Below are 27,510 nucleotides of genomic sequence, written 5' to 3' on the forward strand. Positions count from 1 at the left end.
TTGAGCCCCGAATCAGGCTCCCTGCTTAGCGGGAAGCCTGCTTCTCCCTCCCCCACTCCCCCTGCTTATGTTCCGTCTCTCGCTGTGTCCCTCTCTCTGTCAAACAAACAAACAAACAAATAAATAAAAACAGCTCTAAGTCTGATTCTCATTCCCCCCCACCCAATCTGAGGAATACATAATCATGAAAAATGACTCACCAAAATGGTGATTCCAAGATGGGCATTTCATTTAGAAGCATCCTAAGGGGTTTTAATGGATTCTGTCCCTACCCCAATGGGATTATTAAACAATGTTCAATAAATTACCCAACTGCTGTGATCACCTTGGAGTGATGCACACGGTGGTATTCAAAGGCCCTCTAAGGATAAGACCAGCTACCAGAATGTCAGTGGAGTTGTTTATAGGACAGAGTTGGCAAACCAGCCAGGCCATCAGAGAAACAGAGAAAGTTCTAACAGACACAGCAGTCAGACTCTGTACAATTACCAGCAATCCTTTTATGGCTGGCTAACAAAGCATTACCTTTTCCACGAGTCTGCATTCTTTCAGCCACATTCTGGTAAAAATCCTGAGTACACTCTGACTGTTCCTCAATGCTTAAATCCTGAAACAAAGGGACAAAGAGGCTACTTGGTAGCTGAAGAAAGATCATGCATAAAGCTCTAAATTTTACAAAGTTTCCAAAACCCACTCTTTGGTGCTAATCTCAAAAAATACCTACCAATTATATTAACTCTGCAGAGGAGAAAAACCTATCCTTTAAAGTTATTTACAACTCCCATGACCTCTTACTTCTCTGTGTGTGTGTGTGTGTGTGTGTGTGTGTGTATTCTTACGTGGGTATAATGCATATTTTGACAATTTATATGTTTATGTACATTTCTATTTATCTGATCTACTTTGTCATTTCTCGTGGCTTTCTCACATTCCATTATATTAAACAATTTACTTAACCAGTCTACCACTGTGCATTTGGGTTCCTTCTCTTTTTGTCACTATTATGTACTGCAGCTATAAATAATTGTGTGGACTATTTCTCTTGGGTTATTTCTTTGTGATACATTTTCAAGAGTGACATTGACAGTTTAATAAATATGAACAACTTTATAGCTCTAAGTATCTACTGTTAGATACATCCTCAGAAACTCCAATGTCCAGCCATTAGCCATATATGTGTGTTTATTTCTCCATGGCCCCTACAACACTGGGCTTTATAATTTTCCTTTGGGTTTACTGATTATTTAGGTATAATATGTATATTTATCCCCTATTTTCTTCTAAAGAATAAAGTCTACATAAAATATAAACACAGTTCAACACAATTAACTAGATGAAAAACAAAACATGGAGAGAAATACAAAATGGAGCTAGGAACAACAGAAAAATATAGTCCTTGAAGATACAGAAATTAGTGGAGTCAACCCATACCTTTGTCTCTAACTAAACTTTCTAGCAATCATCACTAAGACAAAAATAATCACATAACTGGGTGTCCAAAATGTAAAAGTAAACTAACTCTTCAGATGAAATTCTAACACTAAACCCAGAAATTTCTCCCAAGGGTTCTCATAAAGAAGTCACTTCAGAAGAGCATGAATATGGCCTGGGACAAATTCCATAGGACTGTTTTTCAGACTGCCTCCACACAGGCCAATGAGAGCATAGAGCAAAGGCCCATAAGGCCCTGGGGAGAGCATGCAGACCCTGCCACTCCAGCTTAAATCCCAAAGTATGCCTTGGGGTCCAGACCGTGCCCTTCTGCCTTTTGCAATGTCTCTCCCAGCCATCCTCCCCTGGTTTGGGCCCTCGTCACCTCTCACCTCGAGTATAGCTGCTTTCCCCAACTTTGATCTCACTTTTCAATCTATCCTACACACCACAGTCCAACTGATCATCTCAGATTCAGATCTGGGCACAAAATCAGATTATCATCTGAGCGCCACACTTCCAATGGCTGTCCATCAGATGGATGCTGAAGCCTGCACTTAGCACCACCCTCCATCCTCCTTCCTGCTTACCCTGCCAGGTTACCATTTGTTCTGAGGGTCTGCTTTTAGTTGCCCCACCTCTCTAACACTATAAAGTTATTCTCTGTCTGCATTACTTTTATTGCTGTCCAGTCTTCCAACAGCTGTCCAAAGAAGGCTCTGTTCACACCTTACCTCTTCTAAGAAGTTGTCCCTCATTCCCTTAGTCAAAGTAACTTTATGGGTCTCACAGGGCTTACAGAGCTCTTTGACAACCGTGACAGCTGCTCTTGGTGCTTCCTTCACTATTTATGTAAGAGCCATTTGGCTGAATTAAAATCGATCTCTTGTCTAGTAAGAACTCGGTACTAAGTAAATTTTATACATTTTGAAATGTTAAGCTTTTATTTATATTCACCACAATTTCCCAGTGCTGCTTTCCATTTTATCTTTTATTTTTCATTACGCAGCTTTTAAAAAAGTTAATACCACTAAACCTTTTACCTGGTCCTTAAGAATAATTCTTAAACAGTTCAATTGCAGCTTGAAAATTGTTCTAAATTTCTCTACAGAAATAAGTATCTCTACAGTTGAAATAAATATTCTAATCTACTTCACTAATTTACTTCTAAGTTTTTTCATATTTAACTCTTTATTTGGCGGGAGTGTAAGGTGCACAGCATAGAATACAGACCGGAAGTAATCTATATACAAACTTCCGTCTTTTTCAGAAGCAGGTGGTAAAAGGCAGCACTGTCCCTCTCGTTTCCCCAGTTGTCACATAACTGGCTCCTGAGAAACTGAATTTATTTCTGGAATCCCTGGTTTATTTCACTGTCCTATATTTTATTTTTTTAATTAAAATCTCACCTAGTTGTGATGTCTTTCATTTTAGGATATATTTTGAAGTTGGTCAGATTTAGAAATCTCTCCTACCGAATTCCTGCTCCCTGCCCCACCTCACAAAAAGATTATACAGTATATATACATATATATATTTTTAGAATAAATATAACATTGTAATTTATATTTTTCTTAGTTAGATCCAATATACAATCCTGTCTCTTAATTCTTTGAATGAACTAATTTTCCTAATTAAAGTGTTACTAATATTTGATGCCATTCATTGTTATTATCTTTAAAAATTAATATTTTTTAATACTGTGTTAGGCTCTTTAGCTTTTTATCACAGGCATGTCATATTGTAACTGAATTTCATGAATTTATCTTGTCATGTTACTAATTTTACACCCCTATTAGTACACTTGGATTTTCCTGATGAGATCATTTTTCCTGAATTTCATGAAAATTATATTTCTATCCACTCTAAAAGCACTTGCTGCATGATTAGAATTGCCGGCCACTGTACCAGACAAGTATAAAAAAATTAATAAAATGCTCAGAGACGATTCAACTTCAATGGGAAGACTGAATGCAAATAATTATAATATTCTATGAAAATTATAAACCAGAAGGACAAAGTGCCACGGGGCATATGGCAAATCTTTTACTTATCCTTCTTATTCCATCTATCTTCAACAATCTTCTCTAAATAGGTATGGGTAGCAGCAGTAAGTACTCTTGTTTCATACTAATATCCATGTGAGTTAGTAGTGATCTTTCTAGTAATGCTCACGAGAAAGGATGTCTCTTTCATGCTCTGTGGTGTGAACTCCAGCAGATCCACTGCTACTCTGTGAGAGAAGTCCTAATCCTACCCACCCACTCCTGCTGCTGCCTCTATGTGGAGGCAGGATGGGACTCTATCTAAGCACGCTCAGTTTGTCCAAAACATGGCATCCTTTCTGTACTACTTCCCAATGAGATTTCAAGCTTTTGTTTCCTATCTAGCCCTCATCTATGAATCAATCAATAAAATTTGTATTGTAAATTCTCTAAACTTCATCCCTGCACTAAATTAGATCACCAGACAAATATATCCATGGACTAAACAATTTTAAGTCTCCTGGGAGTATTTCTTCAGAGAACTAGTTTTAATACTATGCCTGGACTTTCATGTGGGTAATCATAAGCAGCAGCTACTTGAAGAACATGTCCATAAGAACATGTTTATAAATTCTAAATACCATCAAATTATCCTCTTCTTCTCTTATTCTTACTTTAAATCATTTTGTAAATCTTTTCAAATCCTTTCAGTAAGCAGAGTGGGTTTAAATAAACAAAAGGACTATCATTATGGAGTTTGTGAGATGAGACTTTTTTACTATTAAGACTGTAAATCTAATTTTATTTTTATGATATGGGGGATTCACTTAGCATTTTAACAGTAATATTTTTATTTTCCTTTATGATGCTATAATTTTACTTGTTATTGTTTCCGTTTATGTGCCTTCCACAACAGATCTATTCTTTTCATCTACTTAGGTACCTTAGACATGGCTACCTTTCATTTGCACCAGATCTCAACACTTAGAACAAACTACATTAATTCTTCTGATTATTACTAGTACTCACTTCTAACTAAAAACTGTGACCTGTTTTACCTGTGGCAATGAATCACCTATTCCTCCCCTTGCTCCACACAATCACTGCAATTCTGTTACTATTCAGAAAATATCTTTTTATATTTCTATTTATATTGCACAGACTTACACTTCATTACGGTGTTTATTTTACAATTTAAAATAACCCCCCTGCCACTCTGTCCTCTTACCCTGTTTTAGATTCTTTGTAGGACTTACCACTAGGCTATATTACAAACCTGTTTATTATCTATTTTCTCCACTAAAATGTGAGGTCCACAAGGGCACTGCTGACCACCATATCCTCAGTGCCCACAACAGGGCCAGGCATAGGGCTAGCGCTCAGTTAGTTGAATGAAAGAAGAAATAAATGTGACCATCTATCATCGCCCCTCCCTTTATAATACTGTAAGAACACTGGGACACAATTCTACATAGATCTCTTCTACATACCTTGTGAGGAGAGCCACGGACTGCCTTTGTTCTACACTATCTTTTCAAGGATAGCTGTACAGAAGACAGAGATAGTGCCTCCCTCAAGTAAAAGGGCAGATTGTCTACTGTCCAGTATAATAATGTTTCCATGTGAGGCGGAGGTCAGGCAAGCTTACTGCCCATTATAAAAGATCCTCTCATCTAACGTTGCTCACTGCACCCACAGGCATTAGCTGGTCTTTGCATGTCCCATGGGAACTGATACTCAGGGAATTGGTGCAAATGCTGATATATTCTGGATATGGCTACTGCTGTGAGTAATAAACTGGCCTTCTTTTCTGACCCAGGAGACTCATGTCTTCTGCCAGCATCCACAAAATGATGGCAGGCTAACTTGTTAACTTGCAAGTAGGGAAAATCTCAGATCCTTCACAGTTCTTTTCAAAGGAGCTAAACTCTGGGCAGGTATGTGCTGGTAAATTTTTAGGTTCTACAAAATTCCAAAATGTTTTTTTAGTTTTCTAAGAAAAATCACAGCCTAGCCACATAAATGAACCCCTTTCCTCAAGTATTTTTTTATTGCCTGGGATCATCTTTTCTATAATGTCTGCATGTGAAGTCATCTTATTTTTCTTCCTAAAAATTTTTCCTTTGTAGTTTAAAAGTTTGACAAGCAGGTGAATTCCAATACTGAGAGGTATTCTGTATACTTTCTTAATTGTCTGGTTGAAATTCTTTTCCCCCCAATCTGTTTTGAAAACTTTGACTATTCCCTAATTGTGTTTTCTATGTTGTTCATCTGAAACTCTCATCTTTAGAATTTAGAATTCCATGATTTGTTTTCTGGGTTATGTTTCTTTTGTACTGTAGTAACTTTGATTTATTTAGATGTTAGCTTTGATGTCCATATTGTTTGAATTGCTGGTTCCTGTTGCCTTCAAAAAATTTTTTTTTAGGAAAACAAACATATTAGGGCTTTAATCCTCTTAAATAAAATTTTAAAATTAAACATTAACATCTCAAGTAGACCAAGCATGTGGTTCTTTTGAGACAGTTCATCTCACCAGGGAATATACCCTGAGGTCATTAGTAGCTAGCCGAATACAGATTTAAACATTTCTACATTTTAGATGAACAAAACAGGGCAAAAGTAACAGATTTTTGTCAAATTCAATTACTGGCAAAATAAAGGTGGTGAGAATTGTTAAGGTACATGTGTTCCTTTCACATCTCTAGGGAAAAGCCAATAGTTGATCATTTTTAGCAGCTGGCTAGTTACTAATTACAAATGAGCTCACATATGTTCTTTACAAAGGTCATCATTAAATTTTTTTTAGCAAGAAAAATGTAATGCAGTGGGTACTGGGCTAAGTACTCTGGTAACTCACATGCTACAGCGAGATGCAGAAGAACCACAGTGCAGCCAAGCACGGCCAAGTAACCACACAGAATTCCCAGACAGTGTATTCATTTAAGATACCTTGATGTCAGCAGAGTTTGAGCTGATATAGCTTATCCATGATACTCTAGAGTTCTAGTAGCGTCCCACTGGCCTCTGCTCTAAGTATGTGAAACTATTAAACATGGAATCCTATAAATCAATGAACAGACTCCTCAATTAGAGTTCATTAATGCAACTGCGTGTTTAGCCACTTGGGTTTTCCAACAAGGTTTGGGGAAAGGTGAAAAGTACTCATAGATAAGATGCCTTTCAAGCATCTTTTCAGCCTTTCAAGAGTTATAGTGGCTAGTTAGAGGCAGCTAAGCTTCTTTCACCACACCCACCAAGGTAGGTCTTGGTGCGTGCCCATCAGCTTCTACCTCACCTTGGTAACCAGCACTGCTGTGACCAGCTCTTTCCCTTCAATAAGAATGCAGAACAAAGCCTCACACCTGTAGGGTCAAACTTGGCTTTTTGAACACCTTCTGAATGTGGACTTCAGGCATTACAAGGCTCTTCATAGGTTCTTCCATAGATTTTATAGAGTTATCATCTTTAATTTTTTCTTTTGGAACACACATTGTGTTGCTTTCTCCAAAATGCCTACAACCCCTAGCAAGTCCTTGCAGAATTCCTAAATACCATATAATTTTGCCTCCTCTGCAACAAGTTCTTAGTATCTGCCAAACCTCGCTTTTATTTTTCCATCGGCTCTTTCAGTTGTTCTTCTAACTTGACCTTCTCTTCCAGGAGTATCTTCTCTGTAGAGGAAGTATCTCTCTTCTGTTCCATTTTGACTCATGTCCTCTCTTCCATTCTGGCCACCGTTCTTTTGTTTTGTAGCCGTGCACAACAGGAGAGGGCCTGAGCGGCGATGCCAAAGCTGGGGGCCTGTCTTGCCGGCCTCACCCACTGAGGGTTCAACTCCATAATGTTTTAAATTTTCTCTCACGTATCACTGTATTCTTCTATGTATGTTCTTATTTTATTCACTCATCACTTTCAACATAGTTACCAACTCAACCTTTTATCTACTTTTAGTTCTTATGATACACAGATTGTACCAGCTCGGATGCTTTCCCACTGCTTGTCACCTCACTTCTCATCCTTTGTGCTTCTAATTTACAATTGTGTCCTGGGTTACTCCCCCATGCCCGTTCCCCAATTTTCTTAACCACGATTAAAGCCTATTTTGTTAATTAAAGTTTCTTTGTCTTGGATACATATTTCTCCTCTCTTAACAGTAATTACATAGCAGGGCAAACTACACCTTGCATATACACATAGTTTAGAATAGTGAAGTCATTTTAAGGTACAGGAGGACATCTATCTTTCTAGAATTTATTCTGAGGAGGAGAAGGTAAATGAAGATACAGCCACATTTTAAACTATAATTTTTTTCTCCTTTCCCAGGTTTAGAAAAACAGTTTTTCAAAGAGAATTAGTATGGGAAATTTTTAAAATTTATATATGTAATAACGTCAGAATTTTATAAAATGAATGGCTGGGCATAGAACAATGAAAGTAGCAAGAGGTCTTCCATTGTGTTTGAATGCTTCTTTAGTAAGGGAAAAAACATATTTGAATGACTGCTAATAAAGGAATCTTTTTAGAAAAATTGTACTGAGAGGGGTGCCTGGGTGGTGCAGTTGGTTAAGCATCTGACTCCTGGTTTTGGCTCAGATCGTGATCTCAGGGTTGGTGAGCCCTGTGTCGGGCTCTGCAGTCAGCATGAAGTGTGCTTGAGTTTCTCTTTCCCTCTTCTTCTGCCCCTTCCCTCACTCTCTTGCTCTCTAGTGCTAAAATAAGTCTTTTGAAAAACTGCATTGAGAAACCCACAAAATTCACTTATTAAAAAGCTTTAATGTCCAATAAATTAAAGGGTATGTGTTTTCAGGAAGTAGAGGGTAATACAGGCTACGCTTTCAGAATAGGGGAGTGTTTCCGAAGGATTTATTAGTAATTAACAAGGGTAGGATTTAAACAATTTGAGCAGCAAAAGTATCTCTTTGATTTAACTGCAGTCTGTTTTGAAAATGTTTTTTCTTTTTTTTTTAAAGATTTTATTTATTTATTTGACAGAGAGAGACAGCAGAGAGGGAACACAAGCAGAAGTGGGAGAGGGAGAAGCAGGCCTCCTGCTGAGCAGGGAGCCCGATGCCTGAGGGGCTCGATCCCAGGACCCTGGGATCATGACCTAAGCCGAAGGCAGACACTTAACAACTGAGCCACCCAGGTGCCCCTGAAAACGTTTTCATATAAATAAACTTGGGAAAAAATTCTTCATTTTTTGGCAGGATCTCAAGTTAAAAAATAGGGTTTTCTAGTTATGATGGAAAAGGCTAACATCTAGTTGGGTCTCTATAATACTTTTAAAATTACCCTGGGCACATAAGGTTTTGTCCAAATGACAAAGAAACCTATACATCCTTCATTTCTTTGGTGACCAGATACATCCTGGAGTCCATGGCCACTCTTAGGCCTATTTAAAGCTTGTTCTTACAGTGAGATTCTTAAATTCTAGTTATTTTTGTAATGATAAGAAGTTTAAAAAACTAAACCTTGTAAATTCCTCTTAGCTTCTTCTGTATATGCTACCCCCCCATAAAATTTAAATTATTGCTATGATGAGTTCTAAGAAGAGAAAAGCGTCTGATAACATTAATATAAATGAATTATATTTTGTGTTAATGATGTAGCTGCCTATCTTGTTTGCAATAAAAATATCTCTTATTCTAAAGAATATAAAAAGGAACTATAAGAAATACATATTTTAATATTAAATAGCTAATAAGATTAATCGAAAAGAAAAAAATGGCAAAATAAACCAGCTTCAGAAGAGTCTTAGCAAACAACAGTATTTGCTGAACAGCAAAGCATTACATTGCATTATTACAGTGTGTATGAATTACATAGGGGCTGAATGAAATTTCAGCCCAAGATGAGGAAATTAAAAAAACAAAAAAGTCTGAGTACAGATAAGGTGTTTCATGACAAAGATAAAATGGCTGAAAAAAACCCCAACCTTTTTAATGCAATTCTGTAAATATTTAGTTTTCTAGACTTGATCCATATGTGGAAAAGGCTGCTCACCATTGGCATACACTAGGATTAGAGAAAACAGAAATGTAGTAGATAAAGATATGGGCAAGAGTGGCTCACTGTTCTGGACCTCAGAAATTTTGGGAAGACTACTACTGTGGGACGCAACAGAAAGAATTACCAGTTGGGGCGCCTGGGTGGCTCACTCGGTTAAGCAGCTGATTCTTGATTTCGGCTCAGGTCATGATCTCAGGGTCCTGGGATTGAGCCCTGAGTTGGGCTCCCCACTCAGCAGGGAGTTTGCTTCTCCCTCTCTCTCTGCCTCTCCTGTTTGTGCTCTCTCTGTCTCTCTCTCAAATAAATAAAGTCTTAAAAAAAAATAAAAAAAATTACCAGTTAATGGCAGTGTCACCAGGGTAGGTTCAAACATATAAGAATGAGTGTTCATATTGTATAGGTCATTAGAATAAGATGACTTAGAAAGTCTACTTGGTGGGAATAACATTAAGTTAAGGTTTTAGAGTCTTAAGTCTAAGCCTAAGTTAAGGTTTTGAGTTTTGGTGAACTGAGTAGAGAGAGCACCTTTCACTATGACACACTTCATTACCTCACAGCAACTATCTCAAGCTGTACTCAATCAAATTCTCTCAAGAAACTTAAATGATTAAGTGATTTGAAGCTAGTTAGTTAAGATTGGTTCATTCTGGTATAAAAACTGTTTCATTTATTTGAAAGGATATTTAACTTGCAGCCAAAGGCAGAAGGGCTTCTCCAGGGACATTTCAGTTTAACAAATGTCTGTTCACTATCAGGTACGCGCCAGGTATTGTGCTAGATGCTAACCACACATGCGTAAGACTTGGCCACTCAGCCACAGAACATTTAGGGCCGTGTAGAAATGCAAAACAGGTTGCAAGACGGCTCTTCAAACGGAAGCAATCTAGGCCCTATCCAGTTCTCTGATATCAATTAGTGATGCCTTGAAAACAGGCATGACGGTAGCTGCACCAGTTAACTACCGTTATACTTTAGTGTATTGATTTAAAAGTCAACTAAATTATTACAGAACAAGAGCACATTATAGTTCTGAGCAAAAGAAAAATGAATAAATCTGTTCTGATGAGCTGATTAAATGAGCTGACTGCTTTTCTAAAATACAGCATTACACAGTGTATGTGCTTTATGTACTATAGTATATATATGCCAAAATAGGATAGATGTCCTGGAAACATTCTGTATGGGCTAGAGAATAAAGAACTACAAAGCCTTAGTTTTTACCTCTGGTTAAAAAAGGAAAGTTGCACACCACACGAGCTCTGCTATTTCCATACTGAGGAAGTCTATCGTTGCTTCTAACCCAAAACATCAATGATCTCTGCTTTCTTTAAATGTTACTATCTGGGGCGCCTGGGTGGCTCAGTCGTTAAGTGTCTGCCTTCGGCTCAGGTCCTGATCCCAGGGTCCTGGGATCAAGCCCCGCATCGGGCTCCCTGCTCTGCAGGAAGCCTGCCTCTCCCTCTCCCATTCCCCCTGCTTGTGTTCCCTCTCTCACTGTGTCTCTCTTTGTCAAATAAATAAATAAAATGTTTAAAAAAATAAAAAATAAAATAAATGTTACTATCTGGGGTGCCTGGGTGGCTCAGTCGTTAAGCGTCTGCCTTCGGCTCAGGTCATGATCCTGGGGTCCTGGGATCGAGCCCCACATCGGGCTCCCTGCTCCGCGGGGAGCCTGCTTCTCCCTCTGCCTCTCCCCCTGCTTGTGTTCCCTCTCTCGCTGTGTCTCTGTCAAATAAATAAAATCTTTAAAAAAAATAAAAAATAGGGCGCCTGGGTGGCTCAGTTGGTTAAGCGACTGCCTTCGGCTCAGGTCATGATCCTGGAGTCCCTGGATTGAGTCCCGCATCGGGCTCCCTGCTCGGCAGGGAGTCTGCTTCTCCCTCTGACCCTCCCCCCTCTCATGCTCTCTCTCTCATTCTCTCTCTCTCAAATAAATAAATAAAATCTTAAAAAAAAATAAAAAAATAAAAATAAAAAATAAATGTTACTATCTGCTTACAAATACTTTGAGGGGGAAAAAAAAAGGGCTGCTTACTTATTCTCAGTGTAACTACACACCAAAAAACAAGAAAGCTTCTTTTCTCCTTTACTAACTGAATTCGGTATTTAAAAAATATTTTGGCAGAAGATGACTGCTTATTAGCCTAGTGATCCTGACCACAGCTGGAATACAGCCAAGCATCACCTTGCTGCCTTCTTTACTCTCTTTTTCAAGACTTCCTCACTTCACAGAAGGGGCTTTGAGAGCTAATTCTGAGTTTAATAGCTGAAGAATGCTACAAACAAATTGATCACTGTTTAAAAAAATGAGTCTCTTTACAAGCAGTCTTACGAATTATTGCAACTGAAATTACAGTTTAAGCAATTATGGGTTAAAGACACACATGTGGAAGGCACAAGTTCTAGTTCTGACACGGGCAGAATGTAGCTGTGTAACCTTCCCCATCTATAAAATAAAGGGACTGAACCCAGATAGTTGCTAAGGTCCCTTTCCACATCTAAATTCTAGCTTTCCCTTCTCTACCTGAGCAAGGAGAGGTATTTTGTATCAAAATACAAAACAAAACAAAAACAAAAAACCCTGACATGAATGCTACCTGGTCTAACAACTGTTACTTAGAGTTCAAGATCTACTATGTTCTTTCTCTTGGCAGTTTATACTACTTACAAGGTGACCGGTTAGGAAGGCTTTTTACTAAAGTACACAATATAAGTGGCTTCAGTGTCAGACTTTCCGTGCAAAGATGATCCAAACACCACTGACTTGCAGTGGAAAAGTACTAGCCTGGGAGTTGGGTTTTAACTTGGTTCAGTGACATTTCTTAGGTAAGTAACTTAACATCTCTGGGTCTTGATTTTCCCAGGTGTAAAGTGACAAAGTTACACTAGATTATCTCTAAGACCTTTCCTAAAACCAAAACTCCATGTCTCTAAGTGGTTACTCTCAACCTACCCTTTTGTAATTCATTGTTTCCAAAAACATCTTGGTCTGCTTATAGATTTCTTGGCCTGTCTTGTGGAAGGTCTTGAGAAATTCTATGAACTCTTTAGACACTCTATCCGTTTCAATGCTGGCTTGCCGGTTTATGGAAGGACTGGGAGCTTTTGCTTCCTGAATTTCTGCTGGGAAAATTAAACATAATGAGTTTCATTACATAGAAGATCCATGCATGGAATTACTTTAAGTATGTAATTTAAGATTATTGAAATTATGCTTAATCAAAGTTAAACTTGAATTTAAATTACTTTATGTTTAAATACTTGGACAACTTTACTTAAATTGAGCTAAATCTATTTTATGACTAGGAGGTACAAGCAGATAAAACTATATGATATTCCCATTCAAATAAAAGTTGTTCTACTAATATTTTCTTAGCCAAAATATATCATGCTTTGATCTACATACTTAATTGTAAATACTGAAATAGCACTACTATCTTGAACTTTCTCAAAGACTGCATGAGTTTATGAAACTAGTCAACAAGTAAAATAACAATCAGTAGAAGCACAAAAATGTTAGGTTACTTATAAGATGTTAACTCTTCCAAATCCATTCTACCTGTCAAAGAGGCTCATCTGTTTATGTGGAGACTAACAATTATTTACCCACCATTCAGTTTTCAAGTCATACTGCTCAAAGTGAAAGAACGCATCCAAAGTAGCACAGTGATCATGACAGAACACAGAGCAAAGAGGCAAGCGAAACAGATAAAACACTGTCTACTCAGCGGCCACACAACTCTTTCCTCTCTTCAAAATAATACACTGAAAGGAAAATGGGACCTTTACAGAACAAAGATAAGGGTGATGCGATCAAGTGCTCAAGGACAGCATGAACTGTATCACCAGATCTCAGACCATGTTCTAAGCCTCCTGATTTTGAACTGTGCTAATTCAGTAACTGTAACAAATTAAATTACCTCATACCCCCGTGAAGACAAAGTATCTTTTGAAAGTACTGAAATCAACTTATTACCTGCTTTCTCAGAGTAACTTCTTATAATTCCACTTTTTAAACTTTAGTACCTGCAATACATTTTAATGATGAAGGTGCACTAAAGTTTTAAGACTGGATTATTCAAGGGGCGCCTGGGGGTTCAGTCTGTTAAGCATCTGGCTTCAGCTCAGGTCATGATCCCAGGGTCCTGGGATCAAGCCCCACATGGCGCTCCACCCTCAGCAGGGAGTCTGCTTAAGGATTCTCTCTCCCCTTCTCCCTCTGTCTGCCCCCCACAACATGCTCTCTCTCTCTCTAATAAATAAATAAATCTTAAAAAAAAAACAAAAAGAGAAGAAATCTAACAGTTCAACAGGAAACTGGGTAAAGAATACTAACTGAGCAGAAAGGAAACATAAATGGATCTTAAACATAGGAAATATGCTCTATTTCACTCATGATAACAAATTCGCAAATTAAAACTAAATGAGATGCCATTTTAAAAATTAACAGACAAAAATCTGATGCTGATGGGGATATGGGGGGAAAGGCACTCTCATACTGTGGAGGTGAGAATGTAAAATGATATAACTGCAATAGAGTGCAATGTGGCAATAATCGTCAAAATTAAAAATACATTTATCCTGGGGCGCCTGGGTGGCTCAGTTGGTTAAGCAACTGCCTTCAGCTCAGGTCATGATCCTGGAGTCCCGGGATCAAGTCCCGCATCGGGCTCCCTGCTCAGCGAGGGGTCTGCTTCTTCCTCTGACCCTCTCCCCTCTCATGCTCTCTCTCACATAAAGAAAATCTTTTAAAAAAAAATACATTTATCCTATGACCCAACAATTCCATTTCTCAGAAATTTTCTGATATAATGGCACATGTACAAAATGAAATATGTACAAGGCCACTCATTTTAGCACTACTTATAACAGCAGAAGACTAAAAATGGCACAGATATTTATCACTAAGGGACTAATAAATTGTGGTTTAATCCATAAAATGGAATACTGTATAGTCTTAAAGTATTTTTAATGTATTAAAAAGGAAGAGTTCTTAAATGCTCAATAAAAAAAAAGGACAGTATGTAAGGATACAGAGCAGAGTATATGTAATAAAAATACATGTGTCTATAAATGAAAACAAAAGCACATAAGGATACACAAGGAACTAATGACAAAGGTTGTCGCATATGGGAGAAAGATGGTGGTAGTGGCTGGAAACTAGATGGGTGAGGGACCATACACCTTTTATTTTGGAGCCATCTGAATGTACTACTTATTTTCATTTTAAGCAAATAAATAAATCAGGTACAATTTAACTTAAAACAAAAACTGGCAACATCCTTCCTGAAACATTTTTTACCAGTATGGAAAACCAAAAGTTGTATTTGACATCCTGTATGATTAGAGAAAGTTCTTTAATACTTAAGGGTTTAATCCTTCACTCAAACTGATAATTCCACTCCTAGTCATGATGGAATAACAGGGATTGGGTTTACCCTACTGCCCTAACAACTAGAAAATCAGACAAAATATATGAAATAATGGTTTTTACATACTGGACAATAGACAGATGGTAGAGTAACTCCTGAGAAAAGTAGACAAACACGGTAAGTCCTAGGAGTACCGCAGCTTACTACAGGGAGAATTTTTAGGCCATGGCACAGGGGAAGGCAAGGCAACTCAGAGTCTAACAGACTGGCTGAATTGGGGAAAGAGCATTTACAGCTAACGGAGGCCAAAGTCCCTAGAAATTGCATGGCAAAATGAGAGGATGCGGCTGCATAGAAAAAATTCCAGATAACTGCAGAGGGGTTCCCTTGAGTCTGTGACTGAGTACTGCATGTGTGTGTTAGAAAACTACCAATGACTGTGTACAGAAGCAGGCAGAACAATCCCCAGAGCACACACAACTGGGAATAATTCATTTCCCAACAGCCAGGAACAAAGAACATCAGCAATGGCAAATATAAAAAACATTTTCTCATTTAAAAAAATTTTTAGAGGGGCGCCTGGGTGGCTCAGTCGTTAAGCGTCTGCCTTCGGCTCAGGTCATGATCCCAGGGTCCTGGGATTGAGCCCCGCATCGGGCTCCCTGCTCAGCGGGAAGCCTGCTTCTCCCTCTCCCACTCCCCCTACTTGTGCTCCTTCTCTCACTGTCTCTCTGTCAAATAAATAAAATCTTTAAAACAAAAAAAAAAGAATTTTTTTTAGAAGATAATTAACTGTTTACAGCTAAAGTAATAATAATGGATTGTGGGATTTATATCATATGTGTAAGTAAAATGTAGGACAACAATTGCACAAAGAGTGGGAGGAAGAAATCTAAGAATACTATTGGTAAGGCTCTTATATGTAAACTGGTATAACACCATTTGAAGGTAGAGTAGTTATAAGGTATTTTTTAAACCTCAGAACAGCCACTTAAAAAAGAAAGAAAGAAAGAAAGAAAAGACGTACAGCTAATAAGCCAATAGTGAAAATAAAGATATAATCATAAAAAACAATCTACCAAAACAAAAATTTTACTAAATATAAATAGCCTGAACAGTCCCATATAAGTAGCCTAAACAGTCCATGATCCCTATATATCTTCTGAGAGAGGCAGAGTTCAGGTACAGAGGAAGAAGATGAGGCCCAATGGGTATTCAGAAGGGAAGACAGGAGTAACTTCCCCTATTTCACATTTTGGCTAGGATCCAGATGGCAACAGCTTGCTCTTCAACTTCAAATCTTAAGATTTTAATACAGAAAATTTTTAATGTAGAATGTACATTATATAATGTATATATACTATATGTATATAATATATGTTATATAATATAAATAATACTTATTTCAAGGATAGAGAGTCTGCCATGAGTATCAAGCTTTTCATTACCCCATCTACACACTCTGTTCAAAAAGTCTTCCTGGGATGCCTGGGTGGCTCAGTCAGTTAAGCATCCAACTCTTGATTTCAGCCCAGGTCATAATCTATGGATCGTGAGATCAAGCCCAATGACAGGCTCCACACTTGCAGTGGAGTCTGCTTGAGATTCTCTCTCCTCCTCTGCCCCTCCCCCCATGCACATGCACGTGCGCTCTAAATAAATAAAAATCTTTTAAAAAGTCTTCTTAGCAAGGTTCCTCAAAGTTAAAAACAGGGGCGCCTGGGTGGGTCAGTCAGTTAAACGTCTGCCTTTGGCTCAGGTCATGATCCCAGGGTCCTGGGATCGAGCCCGGCATCGGGCTCCCTACTCAGCAGGAGGCCTGCTTCTCCCTCTCCCACTCCCCCTGCTTGTGTTCCCTCTCTTGCTGTGTCTCTCTCTCTGTCAAATAAATAAATAAAAGATCTTTAAAAAAAAAAAAATCCTAGAGGAGAACATAGGCAGTAACCTCTTCGACATCGGCCACAGCAACTTCTTTCAAGACACATCTCCAAAGGCAAGTGAAACAAAAGCAAAAATGAACTTTTGGGACTTCATCAAGATAAAAAGCTTCTGCACAGAAAAGGAAACAGTCAACAAAAACAAAGAGGCAACCCACAGAATGGGAGAAGATATTTGCAAATGACACTTCAGACAAAGGGCTGATACCCACTTCTCAAACTCAACATCTAAAAAACAAGTCAAAAAAATGGGCAGAAGACATGAATAGACACTTCTCTGAAGAAGACATACAAATGGCTAACAGACACATGAGAAAATGTTCATCATCATTAGCCATCAGGGAAATTCAAATCAAAACATTGAGATACCACCTTACACCAGTTAGAATGGCAAAAATGGAAAAGGCAAGAAACAACAAATGTTGGAGAGGTTGTGGAGAAAGTGGAACCCTCTTACATTGTTGGTGAGAATGCAAGTTGGTACAACCACTTTGGAAAACAGTGTGGAGATTCCTCAAAAATTTAAAAATAGAGCTACCCTATGACCCAGCAATTGCACTAGCAGGTATTTACCCCAAAAACACAAAAAGAAGGGCCATATGCACCTCAATGTTCATAGCAGCAATGTCCGCAACAGCCAAACTGTGGAAAGAGCCGAGATGTGCTTCAACAGACGAATGGATAAAGAAGATGTGGTCCATATATACAATGGAATATGACTCAGCCATCAGAAAGGATGAATACCCAACTTTTACATCAACATGGAAGGGACTGGAGGAGACTATGCTAAGTGAAATAAGTCAAGCAGAGAAAGTCAATTATCATATGGTTTCACTTATTTGTGGAACATAAGGAATAGCATGGAGGACATTAGGAGAAGGAAGGGAAAAATGAGGGGGGGGAATTGGAGGGGGAGATGAACCATGAGAGACTATGGACTCCAAGAAACAAACTGAGGGTTTTAGAGGGGAGGGGGGTGGGGAGATGGGTTAGCCTGGTGATGGGTACTAAGGCGGGCATGTGTTACATGGAGCACTGGGTGTTATACGCAAACAATGAATCATGGAACACTACATCAAAAATTAATGATGTATTGTATGGTGACTAACATAGCATAATAAAATTAAATTAAAAAAAAAAGAAGAAGTGTGAAAGAGTAAAAACAACCTGAATATGTCAATTATCAAAAAAGAACATGATCATGTAGTAAAGATGACTAACACCACTTCTAGTACTAAAAACATTTTATATCGCCATGTTAAAAAGTTTACTGAAAAAATCCCATGTTTCTCAGATCCAAACAAAATAGGGGCAGCTCAGTAGAATATTACAGTTCTCCTTACTTTTTCAGTGGTTCTGACTATAGTTATATAACTTGAACTAAAAGGTAGACAGTCTGTAGCACAGTAAGAAATATGTATTTGGTCTCTGCACCTGGGTTCCGTGGACAGAACTCCTAAGACCCTTGAAACTTCCTGAGTTACAGAGACGAGAGGAGCATCTGTTTTTATTTATAACAAGCCCCTTTCTTCCTTCCTTTTCTGAATTTATGCTAATGAGGTGACTCTGTGGACCCCTAGATAGCTTAGGGCTATCTAAAGAGAGGCTAATCACCAACCAGAGGAATCAACCCTGCAATTAGAGGGTTTAAACTTTGAGTCCCACCCACCCCACTCACCCCTCAACTTCTGACTTCTGACTTTTCAGATGGAGGGGGATGGAGACTTTTGATCACCAATGATTTAATGAAGCTGCCATAAAAACCCCTAAATGATTAGGTTTGGGAAATTTCCACATTGGTAAACATATCGAGGTGCTGGGTGTATGGCCCACCCAGAGAGGACACGGCAGCTTGGTGCCACCCCACCCCCACACCCCATACCTTGCCCTATGCATCTCTTCCATTTGGCTATTCCTGTGTTGTATTCTTTATAATAAACTGTAAGATAAAGTGTTTTCCTGAGTTCTGTGAGTCATTCTAACAAATTGTCAAACCTGAGGAGAGGCTTGTGGGAATCCCCAACTTATAGCTGGCTGGTCAGAAGTTTGGGTGCCCCGACTCCTGGGGGCTGCAACTGGCCTCTGGGGTGGGGACAGCCTTGTGGGACAGAGCCCTTAGCCTGTGGGTTTTGTGCTGTGGAGTTTGTGCTGACTCTGGGTAGTTAGTGTTAGAAAAAGGACTGAATTGCTGGCCACCCAGTTGGTGTCAAAGAATAAAAGACTCCAAATATGCAGTAACAGGGAAAAAATTTCTCATAGTCCTGATCAATGAAAGTCAGAAAACAGTCACAATTATAAAATCAGTTCTAAATTCAACTTGGGGAATCATTACTTCAGTTTCATCTAAATGCCAAAGTGGCCCTCATGATTAAAGTAGCAATTCATTAGTGATCCTTCAAACGATGTAATCAACACTATGCTTCTACTTAAATTAACATCTGAAGTTCAGGTCTTGGGATAGCACTGAATGCTAGAGGATTACGTTTTAAGTCTTATTTTGAAATAACCTCAAATTTACAGAAAAGCTGCCAGACTGTCACAAAGAATTTCTTTAGGGGCCTCTGGGTGGTTCAGTTGGTTAAGTGTCTGACTCTTGGTTTTGGCTCAGGTCATAATCTCAGGGTGATGAGATCGAGCCCCTGCTGGGCTCTGCACTCAGTGGAGAGTCTGCTGGAGATTTTCTCTCTCTCCCTCTCTCTCTAAAAATAAATAAATCTTAAAAAAAAATAATTTCTTTATACCCTTTACTCAGATTCACAAAATTATAACACTTCGCTATATCTGTATTATTTTTTCTAAATTTTTCAAGTAAATTGTATACATCATGCTCTTTATCCCTTAATATGCGTGCTTCCTAATAACAAGAATATGCTTTTACATTACCATGGTATAGTTCCTGAAAAAGTGAGTGTTTTTTTCTTACACAGGATTCAATTGAGAGTCATGTCTTCACTTGGTGGTCAAGCATACTTAGTCTCCTTTAACCTCTAAGGACTCCCGGCTTTCCTTTGTTTTCATAATATTGACAACTTTAAAGAATACAGGCAAGTCATTTTATTGAATACCCCTCAATTTGGGTTTCTCTGCTGTTTCCTCATGACTGGATTCGGGTTATAACTCTTCAGCTTAAATATGACATAATTCATGGTATGTTCTTCTCAAAGTATCGTATCTGGAGGTACATAATGTCCATTTCCCACAATTACATAGTTACCATTTCTCTATTTGTAATTAATTAATTAGTTGTGGGAATTAATTTGAGATCATGTTCATAATTTGTTCCTCAGGGAACTCTCTCCTCTCACCCCAGATTTAGCATCCAGTGATGAAATGTGCCTGAATCAATTCTTACTATGATGACTGCAAAATGGTGATTTAATATCTCCATTACTCTTTTCATATTTATTAGTCAACATTCTATGGTAAAAAAAAAAAAAAAAACAACTTTCTCTGGGCTCCTGGGTGGCTCAGTCGGTTAAGTGTCCAACTCCTGATTTCAGCTCAGGTCATGGTCTCAGGGTCATGAGATCAAGCCCCACATCTGCATCTGCATCTACATCCATAGCTCTGATCCTGCTCAGCGGGGGAGTCTGCTCAGGATTCTCTCTCTCTTTCCCTCTGTCATTCCCCCTGCCCGCCTGCACTCCGGAGCACTCTCTCCCAAATAAATAAATCTTTAAAAAAAAAAAAAAAAGAGCTTTCTCTTCTCCTTTATTTAATCATTTATTTATTTTATTAGTTGAAAGGACTAATGGATTATTTTATTCAATGTAGATATACACCCACACTCCACTTATTGTCCTTATTTAATACTCAAATTTGGCCAGGTGAAATCCACAGAAGCTGGCTTCTGGGTCTTTGACATGTCCCCAAATTTTGGGCAGCCCTTCTTTCCCTGCTCCAGCCCCTGAATCAGTCTTTTCTCCAAGGAACTCATGAGTTCACTTTAGTGAAGATGAGTATTTAGAATCTAAGGTCTGGGTGGAAAAATTGGTATTTTAATTCTGAAAAAGGAAAAGAATCCTATGAGCACTGCCTTTAGATTAGTTTGTGAAAGATGCATACAAGATTCTACTCAGGACGACAACAGTCTACTTGAGCTCTAAAAGAAAAGGGGCTTTCAAAATGTATGAGCAAGTATTTCAACTTGGCCAATCAACTATGACTTACTCTGTAAGCTATAATAGCTCACTCAATCTTACTTTAGAAATCTAAAAACTGGGGCGCCTGGGTGGCTCAGTTGGTTAAGCGACTGCCTTCGGCTCAGGTCATGATCCTGGAGTCCCTGGATCGAGTCCCGCATCGGGCTCCCTGCTCGGCAGGGAGTCTGCTTCTCCCTCTGACCCTCCCCCCTCTCATGTACTTGCTCTCTCTCATTCTCTCTCTCTCAAATAAATAAATAAAATCTTTAAAAAAAAAAAAAAAAAAAAGAAATCTAAAAACTGTAAGTAAACTCTGAGTCTTTAATCAAGCTATTCCATTAACCTTCTGTGAAGGGCATCCAACTCTTAACAGGATATTAAATATTCTTCAAACTCGTTAGAAGGCTGTATTTATGTTCTGTTTACCACCAACCTGCCTTGGTTTAAGAGCTTTCTTTCATGCCACCAACAGAAGCAAGAAAAATATCAAGAGCAAAGGCATCACGTATTAATGAAGTAAAATAGAGAATACAGAACACAAAAGGCCTATTTTAGTTGTGACTCAATAAATTAAAACCACATTTAGTATAGGCTAACTTTATCCACAGGCAAAGACCAAATAAATCAGTCTGAAATGCAAAGTTCATCTGTAAGCAGTCTGCAAAGATCAAATAGGATCTTCTTTTCTAATACACAAACATCAATTTTTTTCAATACTTTGAGGTCTCTATCTCCCTATGCTTTCTATAGATGAAAACCAACTAAAGATTAAAAATCTAAGGTAATAATCTACCATTTGAAAAGAAAAGAAGCTAAGAAGTATACCAATAAAATTTTAAAAAATGAAAACAACTTGGAACTTTTAAAATACAAATCTTCTTTCATAATATAATGCACATGTACAAACATTCTTAGGATACGATTTTTTAGAAGTAGCAAGGATAGTCACCGAAGGTACATGACTATTACGCACTTCAGTAATAGAAACCTCACCAAATACCATATAGACATAGATACAGATATACACACACACCCACATTTACTAGAGATCAAGGGATAGTGGGAAAAAATGGAACCTATACATCAACATATTATATGACCTTGAGTAAGTTACCTAATGTTTATGGGCTTTCATACTGTCACTTATAAAAAGAGGCAATTAGAGCCACTGGGTTTTATAACTTCTTTACTATTTCATATTTCACCATGTTTTACCATTTCACTGTATATCATAATTTCATAAGGTTAATGAGACTTTCCCAAAGCAAGAAACAGAATTTAAGCTTAATAGGAATGAATGGCTTTAATACCCTTGAGCTCCTTACTAGTAGAGCTTATTCTACCAGAAAAACAACTTGTATTTTTAACTAGCTAACATTTATTGGAGACTTACTATGTTTGTCAGGTACTGTGCTGAACTCTTTTAATTGCATCAGCTCATTTAATTCTTAAGACATGCCTACAGGAGGTAATACTGTCCCTCAGAATAGACGGAGCTTAAAGAGATTAGCTTGCTCAAGGTCACAACAGCTAGTAAACCACAGAACCGAGACTCAAACAAGGGGACTCCAAAGCTTATGCATTTAACCACCATGCTACACTACTTCCTCATAAATAAATCATGAGCCAAATTCATCCTTAATTTAATCTCTAACAGGTACTAATTATTCCCTTTCTAATTACAGTACAGAAAATTGCCACAAGTGACAGCCAACCTAGAAACAACTCCAAATTAATCATGTGAACAAAAAGAGTATTTAAAGGCTTGCTTTTATTGGGACGCCTGGGTGGCTCAGTTGGTTAAGGGTCTGCCTTCAGCTCAGGTCATGATCCCAGGGTCCTGGGATCGAGTCCCACGTCAGGCTTGATCAGCAGGGAGCCTGTTTCTCCCTCTTCCACTCCCCCTACTTGTGTTCCTGCTCTCGCTATCTCTCTCTGTCAAATAAATAAATAAAATCTTAACAACAACAACAAAAAAGGTTTGCTTTTATTAAAGAGAAGTGCTGTGTTTTGGGTAATAAGCAACCTTTCTTTCTAATAAAACAAAATAATAGCCATTAAATCTGAAAGACCAGCAAGGATCTTAAGGTGTGATATTATTATTCAAATACAAAAACAAAACAAAACTCCTGACAATTACCCCAGGTGGTGGGGTTTGTCCAAGAGAACATCTCTTCTGATAACATCAGCCTTATCTCCAACACCGTTTCAAATTTACTGAATAACTCTGATTACCAACATAAAGGTTCAAAGACTAAGCCCTAACAACAGACATTCTTTTTCTTACTTCCAGCTAGGCCACTTCAACTAGCTGTCTGCTGACTGGTAGAACACAGTTTAACTTTAGTGACAATCCTTTTACTGGGTATATAGCATTTTAAGAAGCAGATGACAAAGATAATGTACATACAAATCCATGCACTAGAAAACACCTACTATGGATTACTTTCACCCCTCCAAAAGCCCAAAGCAAGCCTTTTCCTATATGTTCTCTATGTATTTCTTCAAGATGCAAGCTGTCTCTCAAGCGCTCAGAAAACCTCTATTTTAGGTGACTTTCAGCCTAGAAACAGTCATTTCTGATTAAGGTACGGTTAATAAAGATATTATACAAAGGAGAATAAACCAGAATCCCAAAAATTAAAGGCACAAAAAACAAAACATTCAAAAAGATATACATTTGGATGGTAATACATTTTATAAATAGAACTACATTTTTGTAGTCCTACGGGGTAATAAACAAGCTTCTCCAACACACAATGTCCTCCAACCAAAGAAGATTTTTGGTGTTATATATTGTCTGACCCTTAAACCCCACTTCAGTTTCAAATCTGAGTGGATATCCCCTGAATGCTTACAGAAATTAAAAAGCAGAGCCCACATGCACTGTGGACCTACTCTGTATCTCATTTGAGCACGGAGGAAAAAACGAATCAGAAAATTACCCTTTTTTGATCCAACCCTGGATGAAGCACTGAAGAATTTCTTTACTGTGGTAACCTTGCGGGTCTTCTCATTGGTTTTCTTTTCTTCAAACTTGGAAAATGTGAGGGACTGGGCCCCTGGGCCGCTCTGACTGCTGGCAAAGGCCTCTTCCTCCTCCCGCTGAAGTCTGCAGTTCAAGAGAGGATTAAGAATGAGCCAGACATCCTCTAAGTTTTCCCGGTATCTGAAGTTATTACTCAATGAATTGCAGGGGCATCTAGAAGGTTTAGAACTGGAGGCTAAACACACCAAATAGGTCTGAGGTGTCTGATATGAAATTATCCCTACCGGATCCTGGACTTCAAAAGGGACCTTCTCCATGGATTGTATTCATTTAGCAACTGTAACTAAATGTAACTAAGGTTACAGAAAAGCACTAAACTCTAGTCCTTTCCACTAACAAGCTCAAGGTTGAAAAGGAGAAAGAGATAAGTAATTACCATATAATGCGATAGCTCTTACAATAGAGAGTAAAACCCAACTGCTGTGAGAATATAGCGAAGAACAACTTAATCTGCTAGAGAAGTCCAAGGTTTTACAATGGTGACATTTAGGCTGAGCTTAAGAGATGAACAAGGTTCCACTGGGCGAAAGGACACTCGAGATGAACAAGATTACACTGAGCGAAAGGACACTCCAGGGAGAGGGAGCTACAAATGTGAGGGCAAGTGGTTTCTTTTGCCAACTAAGTTAAGCGAAGTCATTGATGGTGTGACCAGATGGTAAGAAACTTTGACAGCCAAGTCCATTATAATCTTAGATTTCACCACATGGTGCAGAACCAAGAACGACTGTAAATCCAATAAATTACCATTATCAGATCTGTGCTTTAGAAAAATAATGCAGGTAACTATGTGATAACTTGAGGGGCAATAATTAAGAGTATATTATACATGGGCGCCTGGGTGGCTCAGTCGTTAAGCGTCTGCCTTTGGCTCGGGTCATGATCCCAGGGTCCCGGGATCGAGCCCCGCATCGGGCTCCCTGCTCAGTGGGGAGTCTGCTTCTCCCTCTCCCACTCCCCCTGCTTGTGTTCCCTCTCTTGCTATATCTCTCTCTGTCAAATAAATAAATAAAATCTTTAAAAAAAAAAAAAAAAGAATATATTATACAAAGATTTAAGTGAGAGAAAATAAAGACCAGGAAACTAAGAAAGGGTAAAATTCAAAAGACTTCTCTGAGCTGGAGTAAGTTCTACTTATCGCCCAATTAGTTTTAGATAGTGTGGGAGAAATTAAGAATGATTCCAATGTTTTTTAGCCAACTGAATAAAACAGTGATGTCATTAATTGATACAGGAAGAAGGGTAGGTAGGAGGAAACGTTGGGATTGAGGATTATAGTAAATAAAAACAAATCTGGCCTAGGACGAGCTGAATTTGAGGTATTTATAATAAATCTCAAAGGCTGTCCATAGAACAATGGCTCTATATGGTGATCCCAGCAGCATCACCTGGGAACTTGTTAGAAATCCAAATTCTCAGACCTCACTCCCACCCTACTCAAGTCAGAGACTCTGCGGTGAGGTCCAGTGATGCCTCTTTTTATAAGCTTTCCAGGTGATTCTCATGCTTGTTCAAATTTGAGAAACAGTGCTGTAGGAAATCTCAAGCAAGGTCACAAATGGAAGCAGTAAGAAACAGCAAGGAAATCACAGGCAGAAGTGTTAGTCTGAGAGTGGAATAGGGACACACCTCCCTCTGAGACAAAACAGAAGTTAACATAAAGATATTAGCACATTTTGCTGTGGAGAGGGGAGAAAGCTAAGGGAATTCATGCCTAGTGACCTCCACTTTCTTCATGAAATAGGATCAGCTACTGAGAATATCAGTGGGAAACAGGATGAAATAGTTAACGTTCTATGTCTACATTTCCTGTCTTTGACCATAGAGTTACTGAAAGCAGTGAGCATGCATTATAATTCTGAGTTCACCACAAATGCGAGCAAAGTGGGCACTCAACAACTATGGCTGATTAAATATAAAAAAAACTAGCAAAAGCTGTCAGAGTTCAGTCTGACTTTCTTTTATGGAGAAGTTTTACTGTTCCTAGGATGTTTTGGCAAAAGATTAACATCATGCATGGTATTTTATTCATCCCTATGCTCACCAGCCATTCCATCTTTTACTTTTTACCATAATCATATTTCTGGATAACATATACTACTTTTCACTAACAAACCCCATTTTTAAGAAAAGGTTAAGTTTCCAAAATGCAAGGGCCATGTATACAAATCAACAAGTTTCTACTTTTGTGTTTATCACCATGTCAGATGCCATGCTGAATCTATTATAAGAATGAGGAAAATGATGCTTGATGAGAGCCATGTGCCGAGTCCTGTGCTAGGGACATCACAGATATTACCTCAGGTGACCTTCACTATGAAGTATGTGTATATGCATTCTTCTAGTCCAAGAAGCCTATTATCTATATTAGAGAACTCAGACTAACACACTCTAAACACAAAATAATTAAAGGAATAAAGATGAAAATGAAGTAATCACTGAAAGCTATTCATTAAATGCTGACTGAGAAGAAAAGGGTAAAAAATTTCATTTCTCTTAATATGAAGCTGACTTGCTGACAGCTCACAACGGGAGAGAAAAATGGATTTTGACAGTGACAGAACTGTATATCCAATCATATCAGTTAAACCACCCCTATTTAAGTCCTTTTACCGCTCTGCCAGTTCCCAATCCTCCTGAATCTGCTTCTGCCTTGCTTTGTGGTACTCTTCCCTCCAGCACTTGGAGCAGAAACCCTGCCAAGCAGGGTTGCCATAGTAACCACATCCTTTCTTGCAAAGGAGCTCTGACTGATCCACATGAATTCCTCGGCGTTCAGACTTAAGGCTCATCTTCTTCCTGCTAATCAAGTAAATAAGAAAGTGATATTGCAAATGAATTCACTATCATTCTTCTATTACCACAGCAATTAAGAAAAAAATGTGAGTCCAGGGGCGCCTGGGTGGCTCAGTCGTTAAGCATCTGCCTTCGGCTCAGGTCATGATCCCAGGGTCCTGGGATGGAGTCCCGCATTGGGCTCCCTGCTCCACGGGAAGCTTGCTTCTCCCTCTCCCACTCCCCCTGCTTGTGTTCCCTCTTGCGCTGTCTCTCCCTCTGTCAAATAAATAAATAAAAATCTAAAACAAAATGTGAGTCCATAATCTTCAAGCTATAATGGAGGGAAGGAAGGCAGAGAGGGAGGGAAAAAGAGTTTAAATATAACAAGTTCCTGGGGTACCTGGCTGGCTCGGTTGGTGGAGCATGTGATCTTGATCTCGGGGTTGTGGGTTTGAGCCCCACACTGGGTGTAGGGATTACTTAAAATCTGGAAGGAAAGACGGAAGGGAGGGAGGAAGGCAGGCCCATCCATCCTGACAGTCATACTAAAGAAAACACTTCTTATTTCCTTCTCAATAATATAAAGAACACTTTAAGAAAGGACTAATATTGGATTAAAGACCTAAATGTAACACATGAAACTATAAAACTCCTAGGAAAAAACTTCATGACATCGGATTTGGCAACAATTTCTTGGATATGACACCAAAAGTAGCATAAGCAACAACAGGAAAAACAGACAGATGTGACTGTATCAGACACGAGCATGGCGGGGGGGGGGGGGGGGGGGGGGGGGGGGGGGGG

The 27,510-nt window shown here is 38.6% G+C and overlaps 1 protein-coding gene and 1 pseudogene across 3 annotated transcripts in view; both read right to left on the reverse strand.

The window, feature by feature from the left end:
* The window catches only part of RABGEF1 (RAB guanine nucleotide exchange factor 1), a 58,852-nt gene that overhangs the window by 12,440 nt on the left and 18,902 nt on the right, over positions 1-27,510 (reverse strand). The window contains exons 2-5 of one of the 3 annotated variants that reach the window (XM_032430951.1): positions 26,542-26,730; positions 23,825-23,991; positions 12,382-12,548; positions 526-607 (exon numbers count right to left, since the gene is read on the reverse strand). In XM_032430951.1, the coding sequence (XP_032286842.1) occupies positions 526-607; positions 12,382-12,548; positions 23,825-23,991; positions 26,542-26,720 (595 nt within the window). In that variant the 5' untranslated portion in view covers positions 26,721-26,730. Of the gene's footprint in view, positions 1-525; positions 608-12,381; positions 12,552-23,824; positions 23,992-26,541; positions 26,731-27,510 lie in introns of all 3 variants that reach the window. The other 2 variants (XM_032430950.1, XM_032430949.1) reach the window with 2 other exon arrangements.
* LOC116648832 lies at positions 3,056-9,819 on the reverse strand (annotated as a pseudogene).

Source organism: Phoca vitulina, unplaced genomic scaffold (assembly GCF_004348235.1).
Source record: "Phoca vitulina isolate PV1807 unplaced genomic scaffold, GSC_HSeal_1.0 scaffold45, whole genome shotgun sequence".
Lineage (NCBI taxonomy): Eukaryota > Metazoa > Chordata > Mammalia > Carnivora > Phocidae > Phoca > Phoca vitulina.